Source organism: Talpa occidentalis, unplaced genomic scaffold (assembly GCF_014898055.3).
Source record: "Talpa occidentalis isolate TD23 unplaced genomic scaffold, MPIMG_talOcc4v2.1 talOcc4.11, whole genome shotgun sequence".
Lineage (NCBI taxonomy): Eukaryota > Metazoa > Chordata > Mammalia > Eulipotyphla > Talpidae > Talpa > Talpa occidentalis.
Genome location: NW_023601104.1, coordinates 99,195,161 through 99,219,699, shown reverse-complemented (window position 1 = coordinate 99,219,699; position 24,539 = coordinate 99,195,161). Strand labels below are relative to the sequence as shown.

At 40.6% G+C, this 24,539-nt stretch overlaps 1 protein-coding gene and 1 long non-coding RNA gene across 4 annotated transcripts in view; one reads left to right on the top strand and one right to left on the bottom strand.

Moving 5' to 3' along the window:
- LOC119239444 (uncharacterized) overlaps positions 1-11,292 on the bottom strand; it is a 46,296-nt gene extending 35,004 nt beyond the window's left edge. For 2 of the 3 annotated variants that reach the window (XR_008550914.1, XR_008550913.1), the window contains exons 1-3: positions 11,161-11,292; positions 6,399-6,498; positions 4,618-4,801 (exon numbers count right to left, since the gene is read on the bottom strand). This is a non-coding gene — a long non-coding RNA (uncharacterized LOC119239444). The remainder of the gene's footprint in view (positions 1-4,617; positions 4,802-6,398; positions 6,499-11,160) is intronic. The other variant, XR_005123859.1, reaches the window with a different exon arrangement.
- UNC79 (unc-79 homolog, NALCN channel complex subunit) overlaps positions 1-24,539 on the top strand; it is a 229,275-nt gene that overhangs the window by 89,094 nt on the left and 115,642 nt on the right. The window contains exons 9-15 of the mRNA XM_054692786.1: positions 2,036-2,124; positions 2,750-2,790; positions 5,138-5,166; positions 10,525-10,754; positions 12,399-12,570; positions 14,480-14,710; positions 24,267-24,457. Of these exons, the coding sequence (XP_054548761.1) occupies positions 2,036-2,124; positions 2,750-2,790; positions 5,138-5,166; positions 10,525-10,754; positions 12,399-12,570; positions 14,480-14,710; positions 24,267-24,457 (983 nt within the window). The remainder of the gene's footprint in view (positions 1-2,035; positions 2,125-2,749; positions 2,791-5,137; positions 5,167-10,524; positions 10,755-12,398; positions 12,571-14,479; positions 14,711-24,266; positions 24,458-24,539) is intronic.

Here is a 24,539-nt window from a genome sequence, read left to right as displayed (position 1 = left end):
ACAGATAATAACTATTTTTTCAGTACAACAGCCAGATTTGAACATACTGCTATGGCTGTAACTGACTTCTTCAGAGTAGAACAGACCTGACACTACCAGTCACAAATGTAATGGTCATGTTAATTAACTCAACTTACAAGGTCAGAGGTCATTTTGCTATCTCTAACATCCTAGGAATTTATCCTTTTGAGTGGAGTAAAAAACGTCTTTAGTTGACAGAGCTATCAATGACTCATTGGAGGTGAGGACAAAGTAACTACAGTGAAGAGAAGTCTGCATGGGTTCATTGAAAGATTCAGGGAAAATGGATTCATCGTCACAAAATGTGCAATATATCTGCAGTAGTGAGCTATGCCATTAGGCACTAATGATTGCCAGATAGAAAAATATTAGCCATTTTTGTTGCAATAAGCTGCAAAAAAAATACTTTTCAGGAAAAGCCAATTGTTGAGAGGATTAAGAGTGAAAATGTGTGCAACTTGTAGTTCATCATTCCACCCTCTGCTTTTGATTTTATTGGGTCTACTTGAAAATTACTTTATGAAGTACTTTGGAGACCAGATAATTATCCAACACGGGAGTCAGCCAAATGTGGTCCACAGTCAAATCTTGGAACACAGCTGTGCTCTTTGCCTGTCATTTTCTGTAGCTGCTGTTATGCTACCATTGAGTTAGTTGAGAAAGAGTAGAGTGTCAGAGAATGCACGACCCACAATGCCTAAAATATTTACTCTGGTCATTTACAAAAAGTTGCTAATCTCTGACTTAACCCATCAAAAAGTAGTTATTCGGGCCTCCCCTGGTGGCGCAGCGGTTGAGCGCTGGCTGTGAGGCTGCCCGCAGCCTCTGCAGAGCTGGTTCATTCCCCGGCCACCGGCGAGGGTCCCCCCCCCAAAAAAAAGTAGTTATTTACTGCATTGAAAGCAGCTTTAAATTTAATTAAGAAAAATTTTGCACTGGGCCTTTAACATTGGGAATATATAAGTTGCAGATTTTGATGGTAGAAGTATTTAAATACGGAAATGCCTATTCTTTCCCCCTACAATCATTGAACTCCTCAGAGTTTTAATTAAAAGTGACAGGTTGTTTAGGTTGTAAGTTCAGTTCACTACCCCCCTTCCCATTCAGAACAGTGAAAAATAGCTAAGGGGAAGACAGAATGACATTCCAGGAGAATTTGTTACTACACATATTCACCGCATAATCAGCTATAGCATTGATTGATTATTTCTTGCAGGGCTGAAACAGAATTCAAAATGGCTTTGGCAAATCACAGAAATTTAAATTGAGGAAAAATCCAAAATTTAGCTATTCACTGAATGTGTTTGTTCACTTTTCTTAAAACATCTGGGTACTTGAAATATCCTGATGATTAACTGTAAAATTAACACTTTTCATCTCTGTACTGAGGACACTAAAAACCAGCCATAAACAATCCAAAACGAAATAATGCACAGCAGGGTTAAACAAATTGCAAGTCACACAGGAAGGAAAGAATTCAGAAAACTGAAGTGTTGGATGATTGATAATAGAACCTAGATTCCAGAGTAAGGGAAGTGAACCACTCAATGTTAGATTTAATGCTAAATTTTTCTGAAGGAGCTCTCTCTTGAGAAGCAAAATTTTGTCCTGCCAGCATTTTGGTAACCGTTATAAATTTTTTTCCCTTTTCCTAAAGAGAGATTACTGTGTTTACCACTTTAGAGAAGAAATTATTATACAAGTGATTTAGAGGCAATCTGAGCATCCGCTGACCAGGATGCTGTTTTTATCTCTGCGAAATGAGGATGAATTTCTTGACACTGTTTTTAACTTGAATTTCAGATATCAGGAGAAATGAAAAACCACAGTTGCCACATTTAAATCCCCAGTGTGGACTCATCCGTCAATACAGGAAAGCAGCTATAGTTTTATTAAAACCAGTTTATTCCACTTTGCTGTAGAAAATCTGCCATTATTGAAACATTTGTACTCACGTTATAGAGAATGTGATAAACAGAACAGGATAGTTCATTCTGTCTTTTATGTGTTTCAGATGTGTATAGACCCTTCCCTGTCAGTAGCTTTGGGTGATAAACCACCCCCATTGTATCTCTGTGAAGAATGCAGCCAGAGGATTGCTGGGTAGGTATTAGTGCTCAAAGAAAAGGGAGTAAGGCAACATCGAGAACAGAAGAGCTAGCATTTGGACTTAAATCCGTTACAATGGCCATCCTTCCCATTAGCCTCTCTGTTTTATAAAGGTTGGTTTGTCCTATGACTTAACACAGAACTAACTTGTATTTGAACGACTTGAGCTTTGAAATGTTACATTTTTCTCCTTGTGAGAAGAGAAAGCTCTTCCACTTGATAAAGCAGCTCCAATATTCAAGTGACCTGGTTATAAAGACCACAGAGAAAAAGAAAAGATAACTGTGGTTTTCAAACATGCCATATAATTCATATGGGTTCTCTTTGCTTTTTAGTTTCACAAAATGACACTCAGCTTTGTACAAATCATGCTGTATTTTGGTTGACTTAATTAGCATCTGGAAAGTATCATTTAAAGATAACTGAATATGATGAAATGCCTATAATTTATAATTTAGCTGGAATGCATTAGACATTTAAAAAGTTTATTATCATAGTGCTCTTAATTACATTTCCTTTTTATTAAAAGCCTTTTAGCAAGAGTGTGCAGCTTATAAACATTCATGCAGAAGGGTAACATTGCAAAGAAACTAAAAAATGAATTTGTTTTTCTTTTTAGGGACCATAGTGAGTGGCTGATTGATGTTCTTCTTCCACAAGGTATGGTTGACTTCAGAAAGGATGAATGATGAGTAATCATGACTAATGGCATGGTTGATTGTCTCCTTAGCATCTTTTATTTAACAAAGACAGTAAGCACAGTATTACATTCTATGAATATTCATTGAGATGAAGCATTTTATCAATGCCTTGCTTATAATGTGCCCACACATTTAATAATGAGGGAGGAGTTATCATCTCTACTAAAATTAAGGGCAGATGTTGAAATTAGAATTCATACGATGAAAGAAAGTGCTGCTGAGTTAAGTGTTAAGGGAGTTTCTGTATCTATAACAGGTATTACCAGAGTGCTGTTGCTTTGCCAGGTTAGAAAGGGAATTAGGAATAAGGAATATCAGTGTGAAGAGAATTCTCTTCCTCTTCCTGTGATTACTAGTTCTGTGTTTTTAGGGACAATCATTTAATCATTCTGAGACTCAGTCTCCCCATTAGTGAAATGAAGATAAAGAATATCTGGCCCATCTTAATGAAACCATGAGATTGCAGTGCACACTTGGGGAAGAAAGTATTTATTCTAGCCACCTAATTAGAGACCAAAATGAGAAGGAAAGACCTCAGAAAAGCAGAGGAAAGATGAAAGGTGGAAAAATCTGGGCGCATACTGAGTCAGGATCAGTGCCCAGGAGGAACCGGGTATATGACTGAAGAGGTAGTTAAAAGAAATTGTATGAAAGGCTTCATTCAAAAAGAAATGTACAAACTTAGGTTATCTAGATTTTGTGAATCTTTACAATATGTAAGGAATCTGCCTGATAATTTTTTTTTAAAGATTTATTTATTTATGCATACAAGAACTGGGGTATAGGCCAGAGATGAAGGGGGTGAGAGATTCACCAGAGATAGAGAAGGGAGCAGAACAGGCAGACTGATGAAATACACTGCTGAGGGGAGCAGCGGGCGAGTCAGGAGAGGTCTGCTGTGCCATGTGGGTTGCTCCCTGGCTGGCTGGGGATCAAACTCGTGCTGCAGAGGCTGCAGATTGCTTCATCGTGTGGTGCTTAACCCCTTGTGCCACCAGGGAGGTCCAATCTGCCTGATAATAATAACACTAGTTTTGTGGTCTAAATTTTAATACTAGGTCATCTCAATCTTAAGAAATTAATTTATTTGGTGAATTTATTTATTATTAAATTAATTTATCAATAAGATGGAGCAATATGTCAGACTCTGTGTCCTTCCACGAGACAGTTTGAAATTTCATATGAGAATATTTGTAAAACAACTTGGGTGTATATGTGTAAAGGTAACTTTCCCCCTTTAAATTAGGCTACTTTGTTAGTGATCTTCCAGTACTCTGAGGGAAACCCACAGTCAAGTTCTGAACAACATTTAAGATGTCATATTCTGGTCATCCTCTCCAGATGATACTTAGCTTTGGAAGAAAATTGATAATAACTTCTCATTATTTATCTAGAGATGTGTTAAGTTAAGATAAATGCTAAGATATAAAGCTATTAAATATGATTAATTATACAAAACCAGTTCTTAAAACTGAGGGGTAAATTTCATTGAGTTGGCCTCCATTAATTCCTACTTTCCAGACAAGGCTTGGGAGACACCTTTGATCTTTCTAACAAATTATAACAGCTCATACTGCTTTAGTTCATTTTTTGAGTACTTATTATTTCTGGGGAAATGTTAGCTAACATTTTCGTATGTTAATTAACATATTCTTGGACAAACAAATCTCAAGTGTTCATAAGCACCACTTTTCATGGAGATAATTGGTATGCCCACTAAAAAGACTTCTTACCCATTTGTTAAAGTCAATCCCAAAGTGCACAGTCGTTTTGTGAAACAACTTACTCCAACTGGTCACTCCATGGGCTTGACTGTTGCTTTCCCTTAAATACACACCAACACAGCCTTAGAGTATGAGGGGAAGATCAGTAAAAGCAGAGATCTGGCTCTGGATCTACCTCTCCGTGGATAAGCTGGGTGATTGATCTCGAAAAAGTCATGTGACTAGAGCAGTTCCCAGTTTTGTTCTCTGTAAAATGAGGTGAGATTAAAATTTTATTGATCTGAAATCTAAGTCTTGTCTGAGAATGTTGACTTACTTAGAAAAAATCTGTAAAGTATGTTGCTTGCAGGTATTTTTAACCTTATAAAGCAAACCCCTAAATCACTGCCAGATGAGAGATACATTTCATGCTCTCTGAGGAAAACAGAGACCAATAGTAGATGACGGTTTACGAGACAAATGAGAAGCTTTTGACCAAGTGTAAAGACTGTGTTACTAAGCTGGTTTTTCACTTCCCTTCATGGCTGCCCTTATTTAAAATGGGCTCTTTCTTTGTTGATTCTGTGTGCCTTCCCCTTACAGCTGAAATATCTGCTATATGTCAGAAGAAGGTAAGCGCAACCATCTGTGTGTGGGGGCATGGTTTGCTGTGTGTGTAAATTCGCTCATTGACAGCTGCCTCATTTCTGCAATGTGGTGTCCCAGTGTGCACATGTCACTGTATTTGTGCAGGGGGTAAAGAAATAATGTAGCATGCAAGGTTGCTGTGCCTGAATGGTCTGTTTCCATTTCTGCTTTTGCTCAAACATCTTATGCCCAGTGTTTTTGACAAATAATCTGAAATAAAGTAAAAGCATATATGTAACAGTTGGATAGAGGCTTAAAAGTCAAAAAGGTTTGAATGACAGTGCAATATACGTGCAACTTCAGTATCTGGCATGCTAACAATCTTCATTGTTTGAGGTGGAAGACAAATGGTTCAATATATGGGTGTCAAAAACATACCCAGATCAACTATTTATGGAAAATAAATAACTATTTATTTGTAAGTTGAATGTTATTTCTAGTTAAAGATTCCTTCTTCAACTTTCTTTTAACCATTTTTCTCTACAGTTTTCCAAGCCACTTCCATTTTACAAAGAACCGTGGGTTAATTGGTTGAGATACTGGGGTTCTGATCAGTTCTATTCCCACTTACCTATGAGACCATATACAAGTCATTTAAACCTTTTAGGAGATTGGCCATGAGTGGGTCTTTTTGGAGAGTGATTCAATTACCTATTGCCACATAAGAAACTAATAAATCTAGTGACTTATAACCAATATTTATTTGATCACAATTCTGGGGCTTGGCAGTTTGGCCTTTGCTCAGCTAGGCAGTTCTTTTGATAAACTCCTCCAAGTTCACTCAGGTATTTGTAATCGGTTGGTAATTTGTAATCAGACTCAGGATTGGCTGGTCCCAGATAACCTCACTTCCTTGTCTGGGGCCTCAGCTGCGATGGCTGGAATGGTGGGGTGAGTGGGGCGTCTGACCCTTTCTCTTTCTGTTAGATTTCTCATCCTCCAGGAAGCTAGTTGAATTTATTCTGAGAGAATGAGAGGAGCTGCAAGGCCTTTTGAGACGGAAGAGCAGATGTTGTCTGGCATAACTTCTGCTGCATGCCATTGGTCAAAGCTAGTTCAATGATGGGGAAGGAGACCTCTCTTCTTAACAGGAGGAACAGCAGGAATGTTGTGGTTATATTTAATCTACCATAATCCACCTCTGGACGTAGTTATTTATATTATTACCATATGCAGAGTGCTCTCACCATCTTACAAGACCTCCCAAAAGTCTTACCTATTTATGGTTCCAGGCTGACAGTCAGTTATTCCGAGATCTGCATCAGGTCTGGTCACTGATGAAACTCCTTGAGTACAAGTTCTCTTGATCCATAAACCTATAAATAAAAAGGCAAGTTATTTGTCCCCTGCAAACAGACATAATGGTGAGCTAGGGACTGGAAAACAGCAAGAGACTTCTATTCAAAAAGAGGAAGAAACGGCAGGCATCAGTCTCTGGTCTGTAGAAGTACCAGCCAGAACATGTCAACTGTTCCTCTGTCTCCTGCACAGTGAATGTGCCTTAGTCACACTGCCTTTTGCTTCCTGGGAGGAGCTCCCGAATACATGGTTTGTCCTCCTGGGCTCTTCGCTTCACTCTCTGGGGCATCCATCTTTCCTTTCTGATAGGAAAGTGCTTTTGTTTTGGTTGAGTTTTCTTCCTGCATAGAGAAGTTGGGGGTCCCATGGACTCTTCATGTTGAACTGTGTCTGTCCCCTCTAGTGTAAGCTGGTGGTGCTTCACCAGTATGATTTTCTTTAAAATTTTGAGATTTTCAATGAAGCTCATTGGGGTTCCATGCCCCCAAAGTCACATCCTTACTTCTTTTCAAAGACAGTCTTTTCTATACTTTGACATTCCACTCTGCATTTAAAAATATTAGAATTCCTGTTCTAGTTGACAGGCTCAACCAGGTACCTTACTTTTTTTCTGGAGTTTTATTAAAGGATCTCGCAGTCATTCAGGATACTTTTGGTTTGATTTTTATCCTGAGGCTATGTCTTAGTTTGAGAATCTTTTACAAGAGACTGGAATGAGAGACACATTTATTTTCTAAATCAGCATGTCCTTGTTCTGGTGATATACCTTACATACTTGATACCCAGAGGGGATCATTATTTAACATTCTCCTCCATCCTATGATAAAAATCTTTTAGTAATAAGCATCAGTTAGCATGTTTGTTACCTACTCTATAACATACACTGTCTTCTAAATTAATTTTATGTTATGGTCATAATAGTTCAGAATTCCTTCAGTCTGTGTTGGGCCTCTTTCAATACTACATATTCCTGCATTTGAACAGAGGTTTTGAAATCAGTAAATGACAGCATTAAGATTGTAAAGAAAAAGAAACAGACCTTGATTTATTTCAATTCTACATTCTGTGAGGCCACTTGGAGTTGTTTATTCATGTTTAGAAATCAAAGCAGTGAAACGGAGTAGCTGGAGTGAACATTTGAAAACCATGCCCAACTGAATCTGAATCTGAGGAAGAATTTTCTAATTCACTTTTGAAATGAATGCACATATCTCAACATGGGTTGAGTTGCTGCTGTGGCTTGGAAATAGATTATTAAAACTTAGCAGGAACCATAGCTATTGTTTAGACCAAACAAAGGTTTATTTTTGGACAAAAAATAAAAGTATTTTATTTGTGATGTTGAGAATTGATGGCAGGTTGATTTTTAGTTGGGATGCCAGATACTATTATATGCGCTACATCCAGACACGGCATAGGAAATCACTCAGGGATTTGGACGGGGCACAGGCCATGCCTGTCTCTGTTCGATGATGTTTGGGGCCTCATCTGGGAATACTTGACTCGCTGGGGGCTGGGATTATCTGGATGCTTCTAGCTTGTATGTTTGGGGCCTGGAAGGTGGTGATTTGAAGACTTGGTCAGTGGGCTTGGTCAGCACTGTTAATAAAAAACTTAACTCTTCATGTGGCTTGACTGTGGCAAAATATTTTGAGAAGAGTATCCTATGAGGAAGTTTCTGAGGAGAGAATATTCAAGACAGCCAGGTGGAAGGTGCATGTCTTTCCATAACCTGGCTCAGGGTTCCTGTGGTACTTCGGCCATACTGTCTCGATTGAAGCAACCATGAACCCACTTAGATTCAAAGCAAATGGGGGCACCTGAGGAACCAAAGCCAGAGGACCTCATTCACAACTGGACTTAATTTATTTTTTAAATTTAATTTTTTTTTCATTGTCATTCTTTTTTTGAACAATATTTTATTTCTCCCCTCAGGTGTCGTCCCCATAGTTCTCCCACCACCACATCACCCCTGCACCTTCACCCTAGTCCCTTGTGCTCTTCCCTCCCCTGTTTTGACCCTTCTCCGTTACTTTAGTGAGAGGACCTTGGACCTATAGCCAGGAATTTGCTTATGGGAAGAATGTAAATAATCTGTGACTAGAAAACAGGGTGGGAAACAAGTCCTAAACTTCAGGACTTTGTTATAACTAATGTAGGGGCAGGAACTGGACACAGTGCAGGTTTTCTGATCCCATGCAGACCGGGTAAAGGAGGAGTCAGAGTCCTTAGTGGGTTTTTGCAGGTCTTTTATTGGGGTTCACCAGGCATATGGCAGGCAGGGGTGCTGGGGGGCTGGGAGGCTGGCAGTCCTCCCAGCCCCCAGCAAATCCGCACTCTCTCTGGGCTCTCTGGCGTTCTCTGCTTCTGCTTCTTTGCTTCTCTTCGGCTTCTTTCTCGGCTGCTGCTGGCGTCCCGGTGACGCCGCCCTTAGAAAAGCAGTCTTAGCTCAGCTGAATCCCATCTACCTATGCCCACACCCTATTCCAGGTGCCCGCCATCAGGCATGCATTCAGGACAAGGATCCATCATCATCTATCCTGATGGTGGAAGGGCAGAAAAGCCTGACATTTTCTTTACCCTACAACTAATAGCTCCAGCTACACCCATATCCATACCTTATTATTTAAATTACAGTGGGACTCCCAGAGGAACAACGGAAATAAACACTAAGACTACAGGACTGTGATGTGTGCCACACTGCTGGTGGTGGGGGGTGGTGTGGTGGGTGAGCAGAGGCCCCAAGCCAGTAAGGACTCATGTGCTTCCACAAGGAAACGGTGTGTGAAAGAGAAAGGAAGGGCACAAAGCAGGAAAGCTGCCCACTGGGGGAAGTCAGGCCTGGCTTGGAGGCTGAAGAAGTCCAAGAAGACGCGGGTGCAGAGCAAACACACTATTTTAACAAGTAATTTTAAAATCCCTTAAAGAAAAATATATAAAATTTTCAAACTTGATTTTATGATTTGTTGATGTGAGTCCTGTTCGGAAAATGAGATTTCCCAGCTTTAGCACCCAGAGCCTTGGGGGGCTGAGCCTTCACTTTGAAATGCTTGTTCCCGTGGACAGCTGAGGACATGGTCGTGTTTTCTCACAGGTTTTGGTCTTGCCGTCTTCTCGCCCCTGGCGCCTGTCACAGGTGTTCTCAAATCTTCACCAAACTCTGAGTTCCCAGGTGGCTTAGGGTGTCATATCCCCCAGAGGTATTCACACCTTTACAAGCCCTACAGAAAAACTGAAAAGCTCTCTCCACCACAGACAGGGAGGACGCGGGGAGGCATTTCTAACAGTCTGGGGACACTTCTTTTTCGGAGGCCAGGGCCGCACCCTGACAGCACTTCCAGTTGCTTCTGTGGATGCTGCCTGGCTTCTTGCCTCCTGTCAGGGCAGCGGGGGTCACAGCCCCTTGAACGTGACCCTCTCTCCTGTGCTGCGCCCCTCTCTCCTCTCTGTCACCTCATCTGGGGACTCCTTGCCTGTGGTTGTTGGCAACAGCAGTCTGTATGGTTCTTGTTGTGTTTTGATATGTTTCCATGGCGCCAGTTGAGGTCTTCTGTAGGCCTTAATGGAAAGAGCTTGGAAGGCGGGGAAGGCTGGGGGAAGCTGGGGGAAGGCTGGGCAGGCAGCTCAGCCGGCTCAGCCGTCACCCCCACCCCAGCCCCCACCCCACCCCAGGCCCCGTGAATGCAGCGAGGACACATGGGCTGCTGTGGGAACCTGCCTTCCTGGCGTTGGGGGGGCACTTCTGAATTTCTGTTCTGAGGTCGAAATCATTCTCTTGGACCACAGCTTCCCTCTCCCCCACATATTTCTGCTGTAAACTCTGGTGACACGGATCGGCGAGGATCCAGAGATCCCCCAGCCCGTGGCTGAGGCCGCTTTCCCGGCCTTCCCACAGCCGCCCGGCCTCCCCTCACCGTGGCTGGCGCCCTCTGCATTTTGGGGAGCGTGGCCCTTCCGTGCGCCGCCGCTTCCCGCGCCCCGAAATTTCTCTTCCTTCCAGTTCCTGACGGAACCTCAGCGAGCATGTCGCTTTCCGCTTGCAGAACTGCAGCTCGCACGTGCGCAGGGCCGTGGTGACCTGCTTCTCGGCGGGCTGCTGCGGCCGGCACGGCAACCGGCCGGTGCGCTACTGCAAGCGCTGCCACTCGAACCACCACAGCAGCGAGGTGGGCGCCGCGGCGGAGACGCACCTCTACCAGACCTCGCCGCCCCCCATCAACACGCGCGAGTGCGGCGCCGAGGAGCTGGTGTGCGCCGTGGAGGCCGTCATCAGGTACGCTCGGCGGGGCCCCGCGCGCCCCGCGCGCCCCGCGCGCCCCCGCGCGCCCCGAGGCCCTCCCGGCGCGCCCGGCCGCAGGGCCGCCCCGTGTTTCCTTCCTGCAGCTCCGTTTTTCATTTGATGCCAGCGGGTGTCAGGCCCGCGGGGGCCGGTTAGTCGCCGGCCTCACGGCCGCGCGCAGGGCCTGGAGAGCAGGCGGTGACCCCGTCTCGGCGCGGGGGCGGCAGTGTCGGGGTGCCGCGGGGCTCGGAGACCCGGGCAGGCCGCGTCGCGTTTCTCTCTGTCCCAGAGGAGAAAACAGAGCCCGCGGCGGGGTGGCCGCTGACCCGCGCTCTCTGCTCTCAGAGGCGAGGCTTTGAAAAACTGATATTAAAACGTAAAATGTTAAGGGTAGGCTTACGTCTTCTCAGTTTCTCTCATCCCAGTGGCTGACACATGTAGAAATGCAATACATGTTTGTCAGATAAAACATTTCAGAAAGTTTGGAGATAGAAGAGTGAGCAGCCAGCATGGTCCTATTTTTCCAGTTTGGTCACATGATGGTTTATGACCGAATCACAGCGTAGCCACAATTCTTTTTGGATTTGCCATTACACCATTAGCTCTTTTCCAGGTAATGTAGCTTCCAGAGTTGTTATTCTTAGTGGGTACATAACAGTCATCTTTCCCTCACCATTAAATGTTTATATCGCTTCCAATTTTTACTATTATAAATGATTCTTTGGTAAATATTTTTATGTACCATGTCTCTCCTGTATTTTTATTTTCTTCGGGCCGATGACCACATATGCTTGGCTAGGTCCAAGGGCATGAATATTTTAATGACTTTCTATACAATGCCAAATTGCTTTTCAGAGTGTGTATTTGAATTTACAAGGTAATGGTGCACTATGAAATTGCTAATTTTTGCTACACCCTTGCCAACTCTGGGTATTATTTTAAAAATTGTCCGTTGTTTAGCAAATTGGAAAAGGGGTATTTGTTGTTCAGGGCTTTGAGTACTAGATTCTGAGTTTTTTTTCATTGGGCTACAAGTTCCTCAGTCTCTTCTTTTATAGCACATTTGATGTCCACAACACATAGAGGAGGAACATTGACTTCTAGTGGGGTAATTGGCAAACCAGAAGGCAGATCTGTCCGTCCTGTTTGATTGGAAAAAGTAGCCTGTTTGTGCCTTAGTTTGTTCACATTTAAAACGGGGATGGAGTACAAACTGAGGAAATGAAATTAGGCTTTTTGGAGTAACTCCTACTAACTTATTTTTTTTAAAGATTTATTTATCATACAAGAACTGCGGTACAAGCCAGAGGTGTGGGGTGGTAAGAGGATTCACCAGAGACAGAGTGGGGAGCAGAACAGGCAGATCTACTGAAACACACTGCTGAGGGGAACAGCTGGTGAGACAGGAGAGGTCTGCTGCGCCATGTGGGTATCTCCCTGGCCGGGCATTGAACTTGTGCTGCAGAGGCTGTGGATAGCTTCATAGTGCTGTGCTTAACCCTTTGCACCACCAGGGAGGCCCCATAACTCTTATTCCTCTAGAGGAGAGCTTGAGTATCTATGAAGTAACTGGAATAGGTCATAATCTGGAAAAAACCATTCTCGGTAGCCTGACTTGAAATCTCTCCTCTTTGACAGCTTGTTGAAAGAAGCCGAGTTTCACGCTGAGCAGCGGGAATATGAGCTGAACCGGCGGCGGCAGCTGGGCCTCTCCTCCTCCCATCACTCCCTGGACAACGCTGACTTTGACAACAAGGATGACGATAAACACGACCAGCGGCTGCTCAGTCAATTTGGAATATGGTTTTTAGTAAGAAAGAGAATTTAATTCTCCACTTCATTTTGCATTCCAACATTGCACTCACGATGAATTCTCCTATTTAAAGAAGTAAAAGATTAACCCAAGCAGTAGGATGCTCTAGTTGAGGGCAATGGTTTTTAGCCATGAGCACCACCATTAGATCTGCTCTGGAGACTTTTAAAAATTGACAATGTCCAGTTCCTGCCCTAGAAATCTGGGGACTTGGGGAAAAAAGCTCCCTGATTGATTCTAACAAATAGCCATGCGCTTAAACTTACTTGGCCAGACCCTAAACCGAAATGCACATTTGGCAGGAAGTAAATGGGAAAATTGCTAAGGTATATAGTCAGATATTGGGTTCAATACAATTTACAGATGACTCTCATCTCATCATCTGCATACAGTTGAAAGACTACGGCCAAACTAACACAAATGATGGCTATTCAGTCATTCAATTTCAACATTTTTTCCAGTGGAGAGCAAATACATGGATCCAAAATTCCCAGCATGCTGAATTTGCCAGTTTGCAGAAAAGCAGGCTTTTGTTTTTGCCCCTTTGGTGACATGGATTAAGTCCCCGTAGTGATACATCTTTTTTATGCTTTTACATGGTCTTTTTAATTTATTTTATTTTATCTTATTTTTTTAAGATTTATTTTTATTTGTACAAGAACTGAGGTACAGATCAGAGGCATGGGAGGATGAGAGAATTCACCAGACAGAGCAGGGAGCAGAACAGGCAGACAGACCAAAGACACTGCTGAGGGGAGCAGTGGGCAAGGCAGGAGAGGTCTGCCATGCCATTTGGGTTGCTCCCTGGCTGGCTGGGGATCAAACCCGCGCTGCAGAGGCTGTGGACAGCTTCACAGCGCTGTGCTCAACTTGCTGCACCACCGGGGAGGCCCTACATGGTCTTTTTTAAGCTTTTATATGGTTGTCTGAAAAGGATTTGTTACTAAGTTTCAGGGTAAAAGGTTTCAAGGATAAGGGATTAAATTTTTTTTAAGATTTATTTATTTATGCATACAAGAGCTGGGGTGCAGGCCAGAGGTGCGGGGGTGAGAGGATTCACCAGAGACAGAGTGGGGAGCAGAACAGGCAGGTCTACTGAAATACACTGCTGAGGGGAGCAGTGGGCAAGACAGGAGAGGTCTGCTCCTGTCACCTCCCTGGTGGGGGATTGAATTTGTGCTGCAGTGGCTACAGGTCACCTCCCTGGTGGGGGATTGAACTTGTGCTGCAGTGGCTGCAGATAGCTTCATAGACTTTAACCCCTTTTGCCACCAGGGAGGCCTCAAGGGATTAAATTGTTGAGTTCATATGTTTTGCTTCTAGAACTTACTATTTAGTGACATTATGGCTACTCGTATGAAATCTTTAAAGGCAAGAATAATAGCTTATTTATTTTTTGTATTCTTGGACCGTGCTACATATTTAGTAAAATAATTTATGAATGAACAAATGAATGATAAGCCATTTTAAAAAGTTTTATTTATAATGTGGTGAATTAGGGGCTTCTAAGTTTTCAGAATGATTATAGATATTCTTACCTAAACCTGATCATTTTAGAATTGAAATGTATATAGGTTATTTTTCACTGAAGGTATTGATGAGATTTTACTTTGTAGGCTTAAGTTTTAAAAGCTTTTATCTAGTGGAGATTATGTAATAGATTTGTTATAGGAGAAAAAACTTATTGAAAGGTGCAATCTTGAGAAGAGACTATTGGTGCAGTCTCTCTCTTTCTGTAGAAGAGGAACATGGTTTCAAGGATAAATAACCCTCCATTGTTTATGAAACTGCCTATTTCAAATGGATTGTGTAGGAATTTTTTTTTTTTTTTTGCTTTTAATGAGCATGTCGTAAGTATGTAAAAGTGGATGGAGTATGATGCATAGTCCAATCTGCCTATTTCCAGGTGAGCCTTTGCACGCCCAGTGAAAACACGCCTACGGAAAGTTTGGCCAGGCTGGTGGCCATGGTATTTCAGTGGTTTCACTCCACTGCATATATGATGGATGATGAAGTCGGAAGTTTAGTGGAAAAACTGAAGCCTCAGTTTGTCACCAAGTGGCTGAAGACAGTATGTGATGTTCGCTTCGACGTCATGGTCATGTGCCTTCTTCCCAAACCAATGGAATTTGCCAGGGTGAGTGGAGAGCGACAGTCTGAACCTCGCTGGAGAGGACTTGGGAGAAGCTCTATCTTAGCCATCATAGCGTTACTGGTGTCTGCAGAAGAGGAACGTATCTCTCCTTTTTTCAGTCAATACTAATGAGCTAAGTGAGTTGGGTTTAGTAACTGTATTTGAGGGTCATGAACTACTTGGATGTTGTTTCAGGATGGGGAAGATGACATGATGTGTTTGTAAAATGTCTCTAAGAATTTAAGGGAATATTCTTTCCTGAATTGCAGAATATTTTAATTAAGTAACAGGAAAAGAAAGCTCTCTATGTGGTTGCTTTGGCAACCAGTCCTGTTCTGGTCTACAGTCTGTGGAAAGGCTAGTATGTGAATGGGGGCATGGCCTGTGGTTTCACATGTAGTGGAGACAAGTGGGGGAGATCATGCCTGCCATGTGGAGTGCTGAAAAGGTTGAGGGCCTGCCAAACACCTCTTCTCCTCTAGCTCAGAGGACAGATTTCTCTATGCTTTTCCTCTTGCTTCTGCCTCAGTGGCTCACAGGCTTTGGATGTACTGCTGGGAAGACCCCACATTCCTTGACTACAATATAATTTGTGAACCTTGTGTCTTACTCAGCAAGGTGGAAGTCAAATTTTTGGAGGCAATATATGAATTTTTTTCCCAAGGTATTTTCTAATTATTTTTTATTTGCGATTTTTCAGTTCGCTTTCAGTGAGGTCTTGAGGCAATTTTCAGCATAAATAAGAGATTTAAGGATAAAACAAGAGTAGCTGTTAATAGATTTCCAGGACTCCGAGCATTCTGTGCATTTATCAAGATAGACTTCTCTCTTCTTTGGTGCCACCTACTGACTCACATATAAAATTGGATTTTTGCATAATGAAATTTCCCCATTTCCTGTTATTCTTTGAGTGTGTTGATCTGTTTCCTATTATGATTTCTTTTAGAATAGTAAAGAATCAGTTTGATGTGATTCTGGAAGATAAGAAATGAATGTGTTGGGAGGATAATGTTTCCTCTTCTGACTTGTTTCCTCTGGCTAAGGACTGGCATTTTAACTGGCAATGGACAAAAAGAAAAGAAAAAGCTTGTTTATGCTTACACACAGGAGCACTCAGCGATGAATAGCTCCCACAAAAGTCTGAGATAACAGGTTTATATACCAAACTTAACTTGAGGGGAGTAGTTAGGGCTTCAATGGGAAGGTATGGAAAGTTCTTTTGAGCTTATTAGTGCTAATGGGACTGGGCAGTCTGTTCTCCCAGTAGCTGACTTCACTGGAAGCTCCACCTGGAGGGAGTTTATGGCAACTGTCCTTTCTGGAGTGTCTGCTTTAGTCAGATAAAGCAAGCTTGGATAAAGCTTCTCTGTACATCTTATGTAGCTGACAGGTTTTCATTTTAAATTGATCTTTATACCAACTCTGGGGGAGCTCAGTGGGTCCCCGTATTTCTCCTATCCAAAACTTCCTTACAAGTTTCACACAAAAAAGGAAGTAGGTTGATTGCTTAGGGGAAAAGATTCTGGTGAGGAACTACAACATAAGAGATCTGCAAAGGAGGAAAAGAACATTGATTCAAACAAATAAAATGAAAGTGAAGATTAATGGTTAGAGCAGACTACAAACCTAGTTTCTGAGTTCAGAGGGCAGCCACTCAAAGATTTCTGGATGTTGGGCTCAAAGTGCCTTTAGATGATGGTATCAGTGTCACAGTCAAGGTCATTCCTTGGAGCAGAGCATGGAAGATACAGGGCTTTGGGGGAACTTCCTGAGTGGCCTAAATTATTATAGCACTATGTCCTTTTCATTGTATCAAGTCTTCCCGCTTTAGCTTGCTGGGCTTTGGAACAAGACGGCCTGAGTCTCAGTAAGGATCTGGGCAGTTAGGTTTTTAATTCTTAGTGACACCAAGCCAAGTGTGGGATAAGAAAAGTAGGAAATAGTTAATTACTGACAACACGTGCAAGACAGCAGGATCCGGTTTATAAAGAGGTGAAAAATAGCTTGAAGACATTGAGTAAGACTGGAGCCTGATAACCCATTAGGATGGGTTATAGTTTTCCATTGAAATATAAACTTTCTCTCTTCAAGCACCCTTGATTTTGATCAAAGATTATTCTTGTTCAAAAAAGATTATTCTTGTTCAAAAAGTAAGTTTGGGCTCTTTAAATTTGGCCTGATAATTTATGTAAGTGCAGCAAAAATGATAACTGACTACCTCAGTCTTCTTAAGTTTTCTTTGCTGAAACTTTCATAAGGTATCAGATTGGATTTTTTAAAGCCCATTGAAGGTAGGAAGCCAAGCTAAGAAATCTCCTCCTTCCCCTCCCCAAAGCACAGATTCTTTTCCACTTCTATTTCCATTCAGATTTTTGTCCTTCACTTTCCTCTTTCACATTCTAGCAAGCTTCCAACCAACCTCTAAATAACTATTTTAGGACAAAATTATTTAAGATGAAATCTATGTTTTATAATCTTTTTTTTAAAGATTTATTTATTTATTTATAAAAGCACTGGGTACAGTCAGTAGCACGGGAGGGTGAGAGAATTCACCAGAGGCAGAGTGGGGAGCAGAACAGGCAGACAGATGGAGGACACGGCTGAAGAGGGGAGGAGCAGGTGGCAGGAGAGGTCTGCGCGCCATGTGGGACCCTCCCCGGAGGCTGGGTATCGAACCAGCGCTGCAGAGGCTGCGGGCAGCTTCACGGCCCAGCGCTCAACTGCTGCACCACTGGGGAGGCCCTAAGTTTTATAATCTTAAACATTAAATATATTAAGTTACTTGAATAATAACCCACATAGAATAAAAATGATTGTTTATAACATACTCAGTGCTAACAACTCAGAAAACACAGATGCTTTTATTAAATCGACAATCTTAAATTAGTCTAATTTTCCAGATTTACCCAAATCACATAATCTTGAAAAACATTTCGGTTACTTCCTATATATTTTGAGAGTTTTAGAAATATTTAATTCATATTATCTCTTATCTTTTAAAAAGTTCATTTAAATTAGAGATCTTTGGAGGGATTTTTGTAAATTATAAGTTAATTTGGCAACGCTGTCCCATTTCTTTTGAGGTAAGACAATACCACATATAAAACTATATATATAAAGAGAGAGGAGGAAATTTCCCCCTACTCCTCTAAGTTCTTCTCAGTCTTGTCAAGCAGTCAATTTAACGTCAGGCAGAGTAATAAGAGGAGAGAACAAATTTAATCACACATGTATTAATTCCATATGTATATTGCAAATGGGTCAAAAATGAGGATGTATATTCTGAGCTGAGGAGTGGGACATGGGTCTGGGGATTCATTGTGAGGAAGGGGGCTCCTCATGATGAGGAGAAGTTGACTCATAGGAGAAGACCAGATGCTCTATAATTTGTTTTCTCTGCCATATTGACAGATTTTTCCCATAGAAAGGTTATTTCTGATAAAAAAAAAAAAATCCTGATTCTGGTAATAACCCCAATTTTCATTTGTCTAAATAGTTAAAGGAATGTTAAATTTCTCCTGGACCTGTAGGGCCTTGATTGACCTTAGCTTGAAGTAATTCTCTGCCAATGTGACATGTCTCTGGAAGGCCTGCTCTGGACGTCTTGTGACTGCCTGTCCTTCATGGTGATATATAACTCACTAGTTTATATAACAGTTTCTTTTTCATGTTTGCCTCACTTTTACTTAAAATTGGTTTCTGGCAGATGGAACAAGTAGTTACCTATTCAATATAAGGGCTAAAGCTTTTTATCAATATTATTGGGGGAGACTTTTAAGATCCTTTTATTTGCCCTTATAGGTTATCTCATGGAGGCCGCACCTTGGGCATTTGTTCAGTTGATTAAGAAGTTAGCTTTTCATATTCCCCTTACAATTACAACCCCCTTATTTTGACTCAAAGCCCTCCTTTCCCTGCCCTCCACCCCCCATAGAGTGTCTCTGGTTCATAGTTGTTGGTTGATTTTGATAATTTCTTTCTTATAGTTATTCTTTTTCCTGGTCCCTTATTTAAGTTTTCTAGATTCCTGCTATGAGTGAGACCATGTGGTATTTTTCTTTTTCTTTTCTGGCTTATTTTGCTGAGCATGAACCCTTCCAGCTCTATCCATGCTGCTGCAAATTGCATGTGTTTATCTTTTTTGAATGCTGAGTAATATATTCCATGGTGTATATAAAAATAAAATTTTTATATACATATAAGAATCATATAAGAAAAAATCATATAAGAAAAAAAGATTAATATTCCTAATATGAAAATACCTCACATAAGCTGAGAAGCAGCAGCAAACTACTCAATAGAAAAATGGACAGGTTAAGAGAGGGGCCCCCATCAAATGGCCAGATGACCAGAAGGGTATTTTTGGAGAGGCAAATGTAAGCTAAAATGAGATGCCACTTCTTATCCATGTGATTGGGATAAGAACTCAAAAAAGAAAATATTTCAAACTGACAAAATACTTTCCTCTATCTCTGGTGGAAATACGAAATTTGACAACAAATGACATTGGAAAAAATTCAAATATAGGTTAAAAATAAACCATACATGTTTTACCTAGCAACCTTACATTTTTAAGAAACAAGTTATGTTAAAAAAAATCTCTATATGAAAATATATGTTCAAGGATGTTTATTATACCTTTGGTTCTTTGGGGGAAAAATTGGAAACCAACATGAATATTCCTCAACATGTGATTGGTTGAATAAATTGTTTTATACCCACACACACAAAAAAAAGATGTTAGCTTTTCAAAAACAGACAATTATAAATCAGAGACATCCTGCAGGGGAGGAGGAGGAAGAGGAATCAGAGGGAGGGAGGATGGAGCACAGGGGACTGAGGTGATGGTACCTGGGTGCATTGGTGAAGGAAACTCTATGGGGACTACACCAGAGGGGGTGGTGGGGAGCAAATATTGTTTAAAAATAAACATTGATGTAAAAAAAAAAATTAATATTAAAAAAGAAGTTAGCTTTTACAGGATTGGGTGCCTAAAGGAAAAAAAAGTATTCAAGGATTTTTAAGGGGGCGTATTAATTGGTGCTTATCAGGAGAAAAAAAAATTTTCCTCCCATTTTATGACAGGTGGCAATGAAGTAAAAGCCAGGTGCCCCTTGGATTGAGAGCCAGAGGTGATTTCCCTGGATTTTTGCATTTCAGTGAGGTGGTTCTCAGGTCTTTGGGACAGATGGTGATGGCAATAAAAGATTTACATCTCAAAGAGGGAGAGAAGAGAACTTTAAAGTAACTGGTCTAAGGATTTTCAAGGTCATATTTGTCTAATAATAGATATTGGTTGGGACACACAATACATTGTCCTGTACCACTGAACTTTTATAAGTGGGTGTTTTAAGGGAAGAAGAATGTGGGAGGTGGACAGAATTATTTTATGTTGAGCGTCTGAAGTTTTCAGTAGGTCTGAGTAGAGGCTTAGTTGATAAGGCTCAGAGGACCTTACTGAGGATGTTGAGGCTTAGGGCAATTACTTTTGAAATTGCTTCCTCTTGTTAAGTGCAAGACAGTCTCTTTTCTAATGTCCTGACTTTTTATAGTATTGGGGAGCATCTTGAAATGAATAGCAGAGGCTTTGGGATTGGTCAGAAAGATGGGTGGACTTTGGGATACTTCTAAAGTGACAATTATATTTTTGTAAAGACTCAGGAAGGTAAGGGCATTAAAAAAATTTCACTAAAGTAGCATTGGCTTATTATATAACTTTTATATATACAGCTATTTCAACACCTGTAAATACTACATTATGGTCACCACTGAGAGTCTAGTTTCCATCTACCCCTGTACAATCAACCCCTTTAACTTACTACTTACCCTCACTTGCCTTCCCCTCTGGTGAACACTGTTCAAAGACTATTATTTTTAATTCTTCCAAGAATTAGGTAGTGACCCAATAACATTAAAGTTTGGCCTTCCTATCCAACTACAATATTTTGAATTTACTTCTTTATATCAGAGAGAAGATTCCCAACTATGGTGAAAAATAAAAGTCCTGTGTTCTTAGACTTCTAGATTTATAGCCATGTAGCTGTGCGCCTTTGGAATGTTTTTCATAAATTGTTTGAAAAAAGGCTTTAGGATATATGCCTTTCCTCTGGGTAGATCATTCCAATTTAGCGCAATTAAACTTTGGAAAAAAGTCCCCTGGACTAATACCATCAGTGTCTGAATATCAACCTCCAACTGGATCATCTGTAGCAATAAAGTTGGGGAAGGGAGTTTATGGTGAGTGTGGACTTTAATTTTTGTTGTAAATCTGGTATCTATTCCTTAATTTTATTAAGGGAGTCTTTTAGGCTAGCTATGCTCATTTTTTTGTGTGTGTGTGTGACCTTATTTCCACCCATATTGATAATAACCCATTTGTTTACAGTGATAACTGGTCTTCTGAGCATTTGGGGAGAACCATCCCTTATAACTCTTTAAAACTCTTTAAATAGAAAACTTCCAAATCAGAGGATTTGTTATCAGACCATTGACAAAATTTGGACCTCCACAATGTAATTCAAAACCAGTAAGACCTAGGAGTAAACTTAACAAAGGAGGGAGGAACCTATACAGTGAAAACTATAAGACATTGTTAAAAGAAATAGAAGACACAAAGGAATGTTAAGATAGTCCCTGCTCATGGATTGCAGGAGTTAACATTGTTAAAATGACCACCTAACTCAAAGCAATATATGAATTCAGTGTAATCCCTATCAAAGTTTCAATGAGATTTTTCAAGTATTACAAGAAACATTACTAAAATTCATATGGAACCACAAAAAACTCCAAATAGCCAAAAAAATTCTGACAAAAAAGAGGAAGAATGGTGGCATCATATGCCCAGGCTCTAAATTACACTATAAAGCTATAACAAACAAAACAGTATGGTACTAGAACAAAAACAGATACACAAAGCAATGGAATAGAATTGAAAGCCCAAAAATAAAACTGCACATCTGTGGACAGTTACTTTATGACAAAGGAGCCAAGAGTATACATTGGAGAAAGGAAAGTCTTTTCAATAAATGCTGTTTGGAAAACTGGACAGCCACATGCAAAAAAAAAAAAAAAAAAAGGAAGAAAAGAAACTATATCACTATTTCATATCATATATAAAAATGAACTCAAAATGAATAAAAGACTTGGATATAAGACTTGAAACCATAAAATACTTAGAAGAAAACATATGCAGAACACTCCATGACATGGGTTTAGGTTATACCTTTGTGGACTAGTCTCCAAACAGCAAGAGAAACAAGGGAATACAAGCAGTTGGAACTATTTCAAATTAAAAAAGCTGATGGGAGAAAGTATTTGCACATCATACATCTGACTAGGGGCTGATATGTAAGATCTACAAAGAACTTATACAACTCACAAAGAGAAAACAAATAACCCAATTAAAAAATGGGCAGAAGAGCTAAATAGACACTTCTCCAAAGAAGACCTACAGATGGGCCATATGGTCATGAAAAAATGCTCATAATTGGGCCTCCCCTGGTGGCGCGGCAGTTGGGCGCTGGGCTGTGAGGCTGCCTACAGTCTCTGCAGCGCTGGTTCGATCCCTGGCTGCTAGCAAGGGTCCCAGATGGCACGACAGACCTCTCTTGCCGCACCCGCTGCTCCCCTCAGCAGTGTATTTCGTCAGTCTGCCTGTTCTGTGCCCCGCTCTGGCTCTGGTGAATTCTCTCACCCTCCTGCGCTTCTGACTGTGCCCAGTGCTTGTGTGAATAAATGAATAAATCCTTAAAAAATTAAAAAAAAAAGATTTAAAAAAAAATGCTGATAATTACTTATTGTCAGGGAAATGCAAATCAAAATCACAGTGATATACTTACTACCTCACGTTCATTAGTATGGTCCATATCAAAAAGTCCCAAACAACAAATGGCATGGAAGTGGATATAAAGGAACCCCTGTATACTGTTGGTGGGAATAGACACTAGTCCAACCCCTATGGAAAGTAGTGTGGCAATATCCCAAAATATTGAAAATAGATCTACCATATAATCCAGCAATTTTACTCCTAGATATTTACCTAAAGCATGCAAAAACACTAATTCAGAGGGAAATATGGACTGTTCTGTTATGTCTTGAACTGTTCTGTTCTGTTCACTGAAGCAGTATTTATAATAGCCTAGCTATGGAAACAACCCAAATGCCCAAATACAGATGAGTAGATTAGGAAAATGTGGTATATATACACAGTGGAATACTACTCAGCTATAAAAAAGATAAACATTTTCTTTTTGTGAGAGTTTAGACTGGAGTGAAATAATTTAGGAGGAGGAAGACAAATACCGTATGTTGTCACTAATTTGTGGAAAATAAAGAAATCAAGCCAAGGGTAATTTGAAACCAAACCAATAATAAATGCTAGAAATCTGACTGTAGATTTGAGTCTACTGCCTGGGGAGTGTGGGGAAAGCAAAGTAGGAGGAGGCACAATAGACTGTGATGGAGGACTTCCAGTGCCTTGGCGGTGATGTGGTACATACACCTGAAAAGTGTGATCCTGTAGTCTCTAAATCATATATAATGTTGTAAACCAGTGAAAAATAATAAAAATAAACAAAACCAGTAAACCTTAAATGGCTTAACTATAAACTAACTCAGCCAAGATACATTCCAGGATCTCAACATTATTAGTATTAGCTCTTCAGAGTCTGTGTCCACTTCCTGAATATCTACTCAGTCATCTGGGGTATTGGCTGATACGATACCAAATACTTAGTTGAGCTTTAAGTAGAACTGATTTGATTGTTTTGACTACCTGGAAATCTAGATGTAATAATTAAATATTTTAAATTGGATTTGTTTAAAATAAGGTTGATTCCCACACATTTTGTGCTATGTGATAAAGATTCAGGACCACTTGACCCTGTGTACTTTGATGTTTATAATACAAAATATGGGCTTTTTATCTAAAATTGGAATTATAAACACAACTGAAATTTGTGGTTTTTATTTTTTCCTGCATTAGGAAATAGTAAAAATACTGTTTTTTTACTTAAAAAGCAAAAAGTTTTAAAGACTCAAAAAAATCTTTTTATTCATTCAACCAGGCTTAGAATATTCTTAGGGGAAAAAAATTGTGACAAAATATATTCCATAGACCTTTCTGCACTTTATTTTCTATAATAAAACATCTTCAGTACAAAGTGTGCCATAGTAGAATGTGTGTTGCTCTGAAGTACAGGTATAAATGCACATATTCATAATGACTTGTCAAACTTAAAAAGAGTAAGACCCAGTAGTAGGCTCATTCTGTTAGGAGTAAATCTTTGGACCCTAAATTCATAGGTGATTTGAAAATCTGCAATGGAATAATTCCAATTCAGTGCATGGTTATTATCCGGACCTATTTGTAACTCTCCTTTCCTTTTCGTAAGTAACAGTCCTGGTGGTTAATAGATTCTTTCAAGTCTGCTGGTATCTGGCAGAGGGTCAGATGTCATAGATTGGGCTTTCCTGGTACCATTTCTTGTAGGAAGTCCTTGAGTGCAGATTTAACAAGTGTGATTTGCTCTTTCCTCTGTGGCTGTGGAAACACCATCAGGTTGGCGGGTACTGGGACAAGTCCTGCAGCACGGTGACTCAGTTGAAGGAGGGCCTCAACCGGATCCTCTGCCTGATCCCCTACAATGTGATCAACCAGTCTGTGTGGGAATGTATCATGCCCGAGTGGCTGGAAGCCATCAGAACAGAAGTCCCAGATAATCAGTTAAAAGAATTCAGGGAAGTATTAAGGTGGGTAAGTAGTTTGATGAAGTCACCATATTACAGTGATACCTGTTGAATAAAACTTACTGCTGCCAGGCACCGTGCTAAT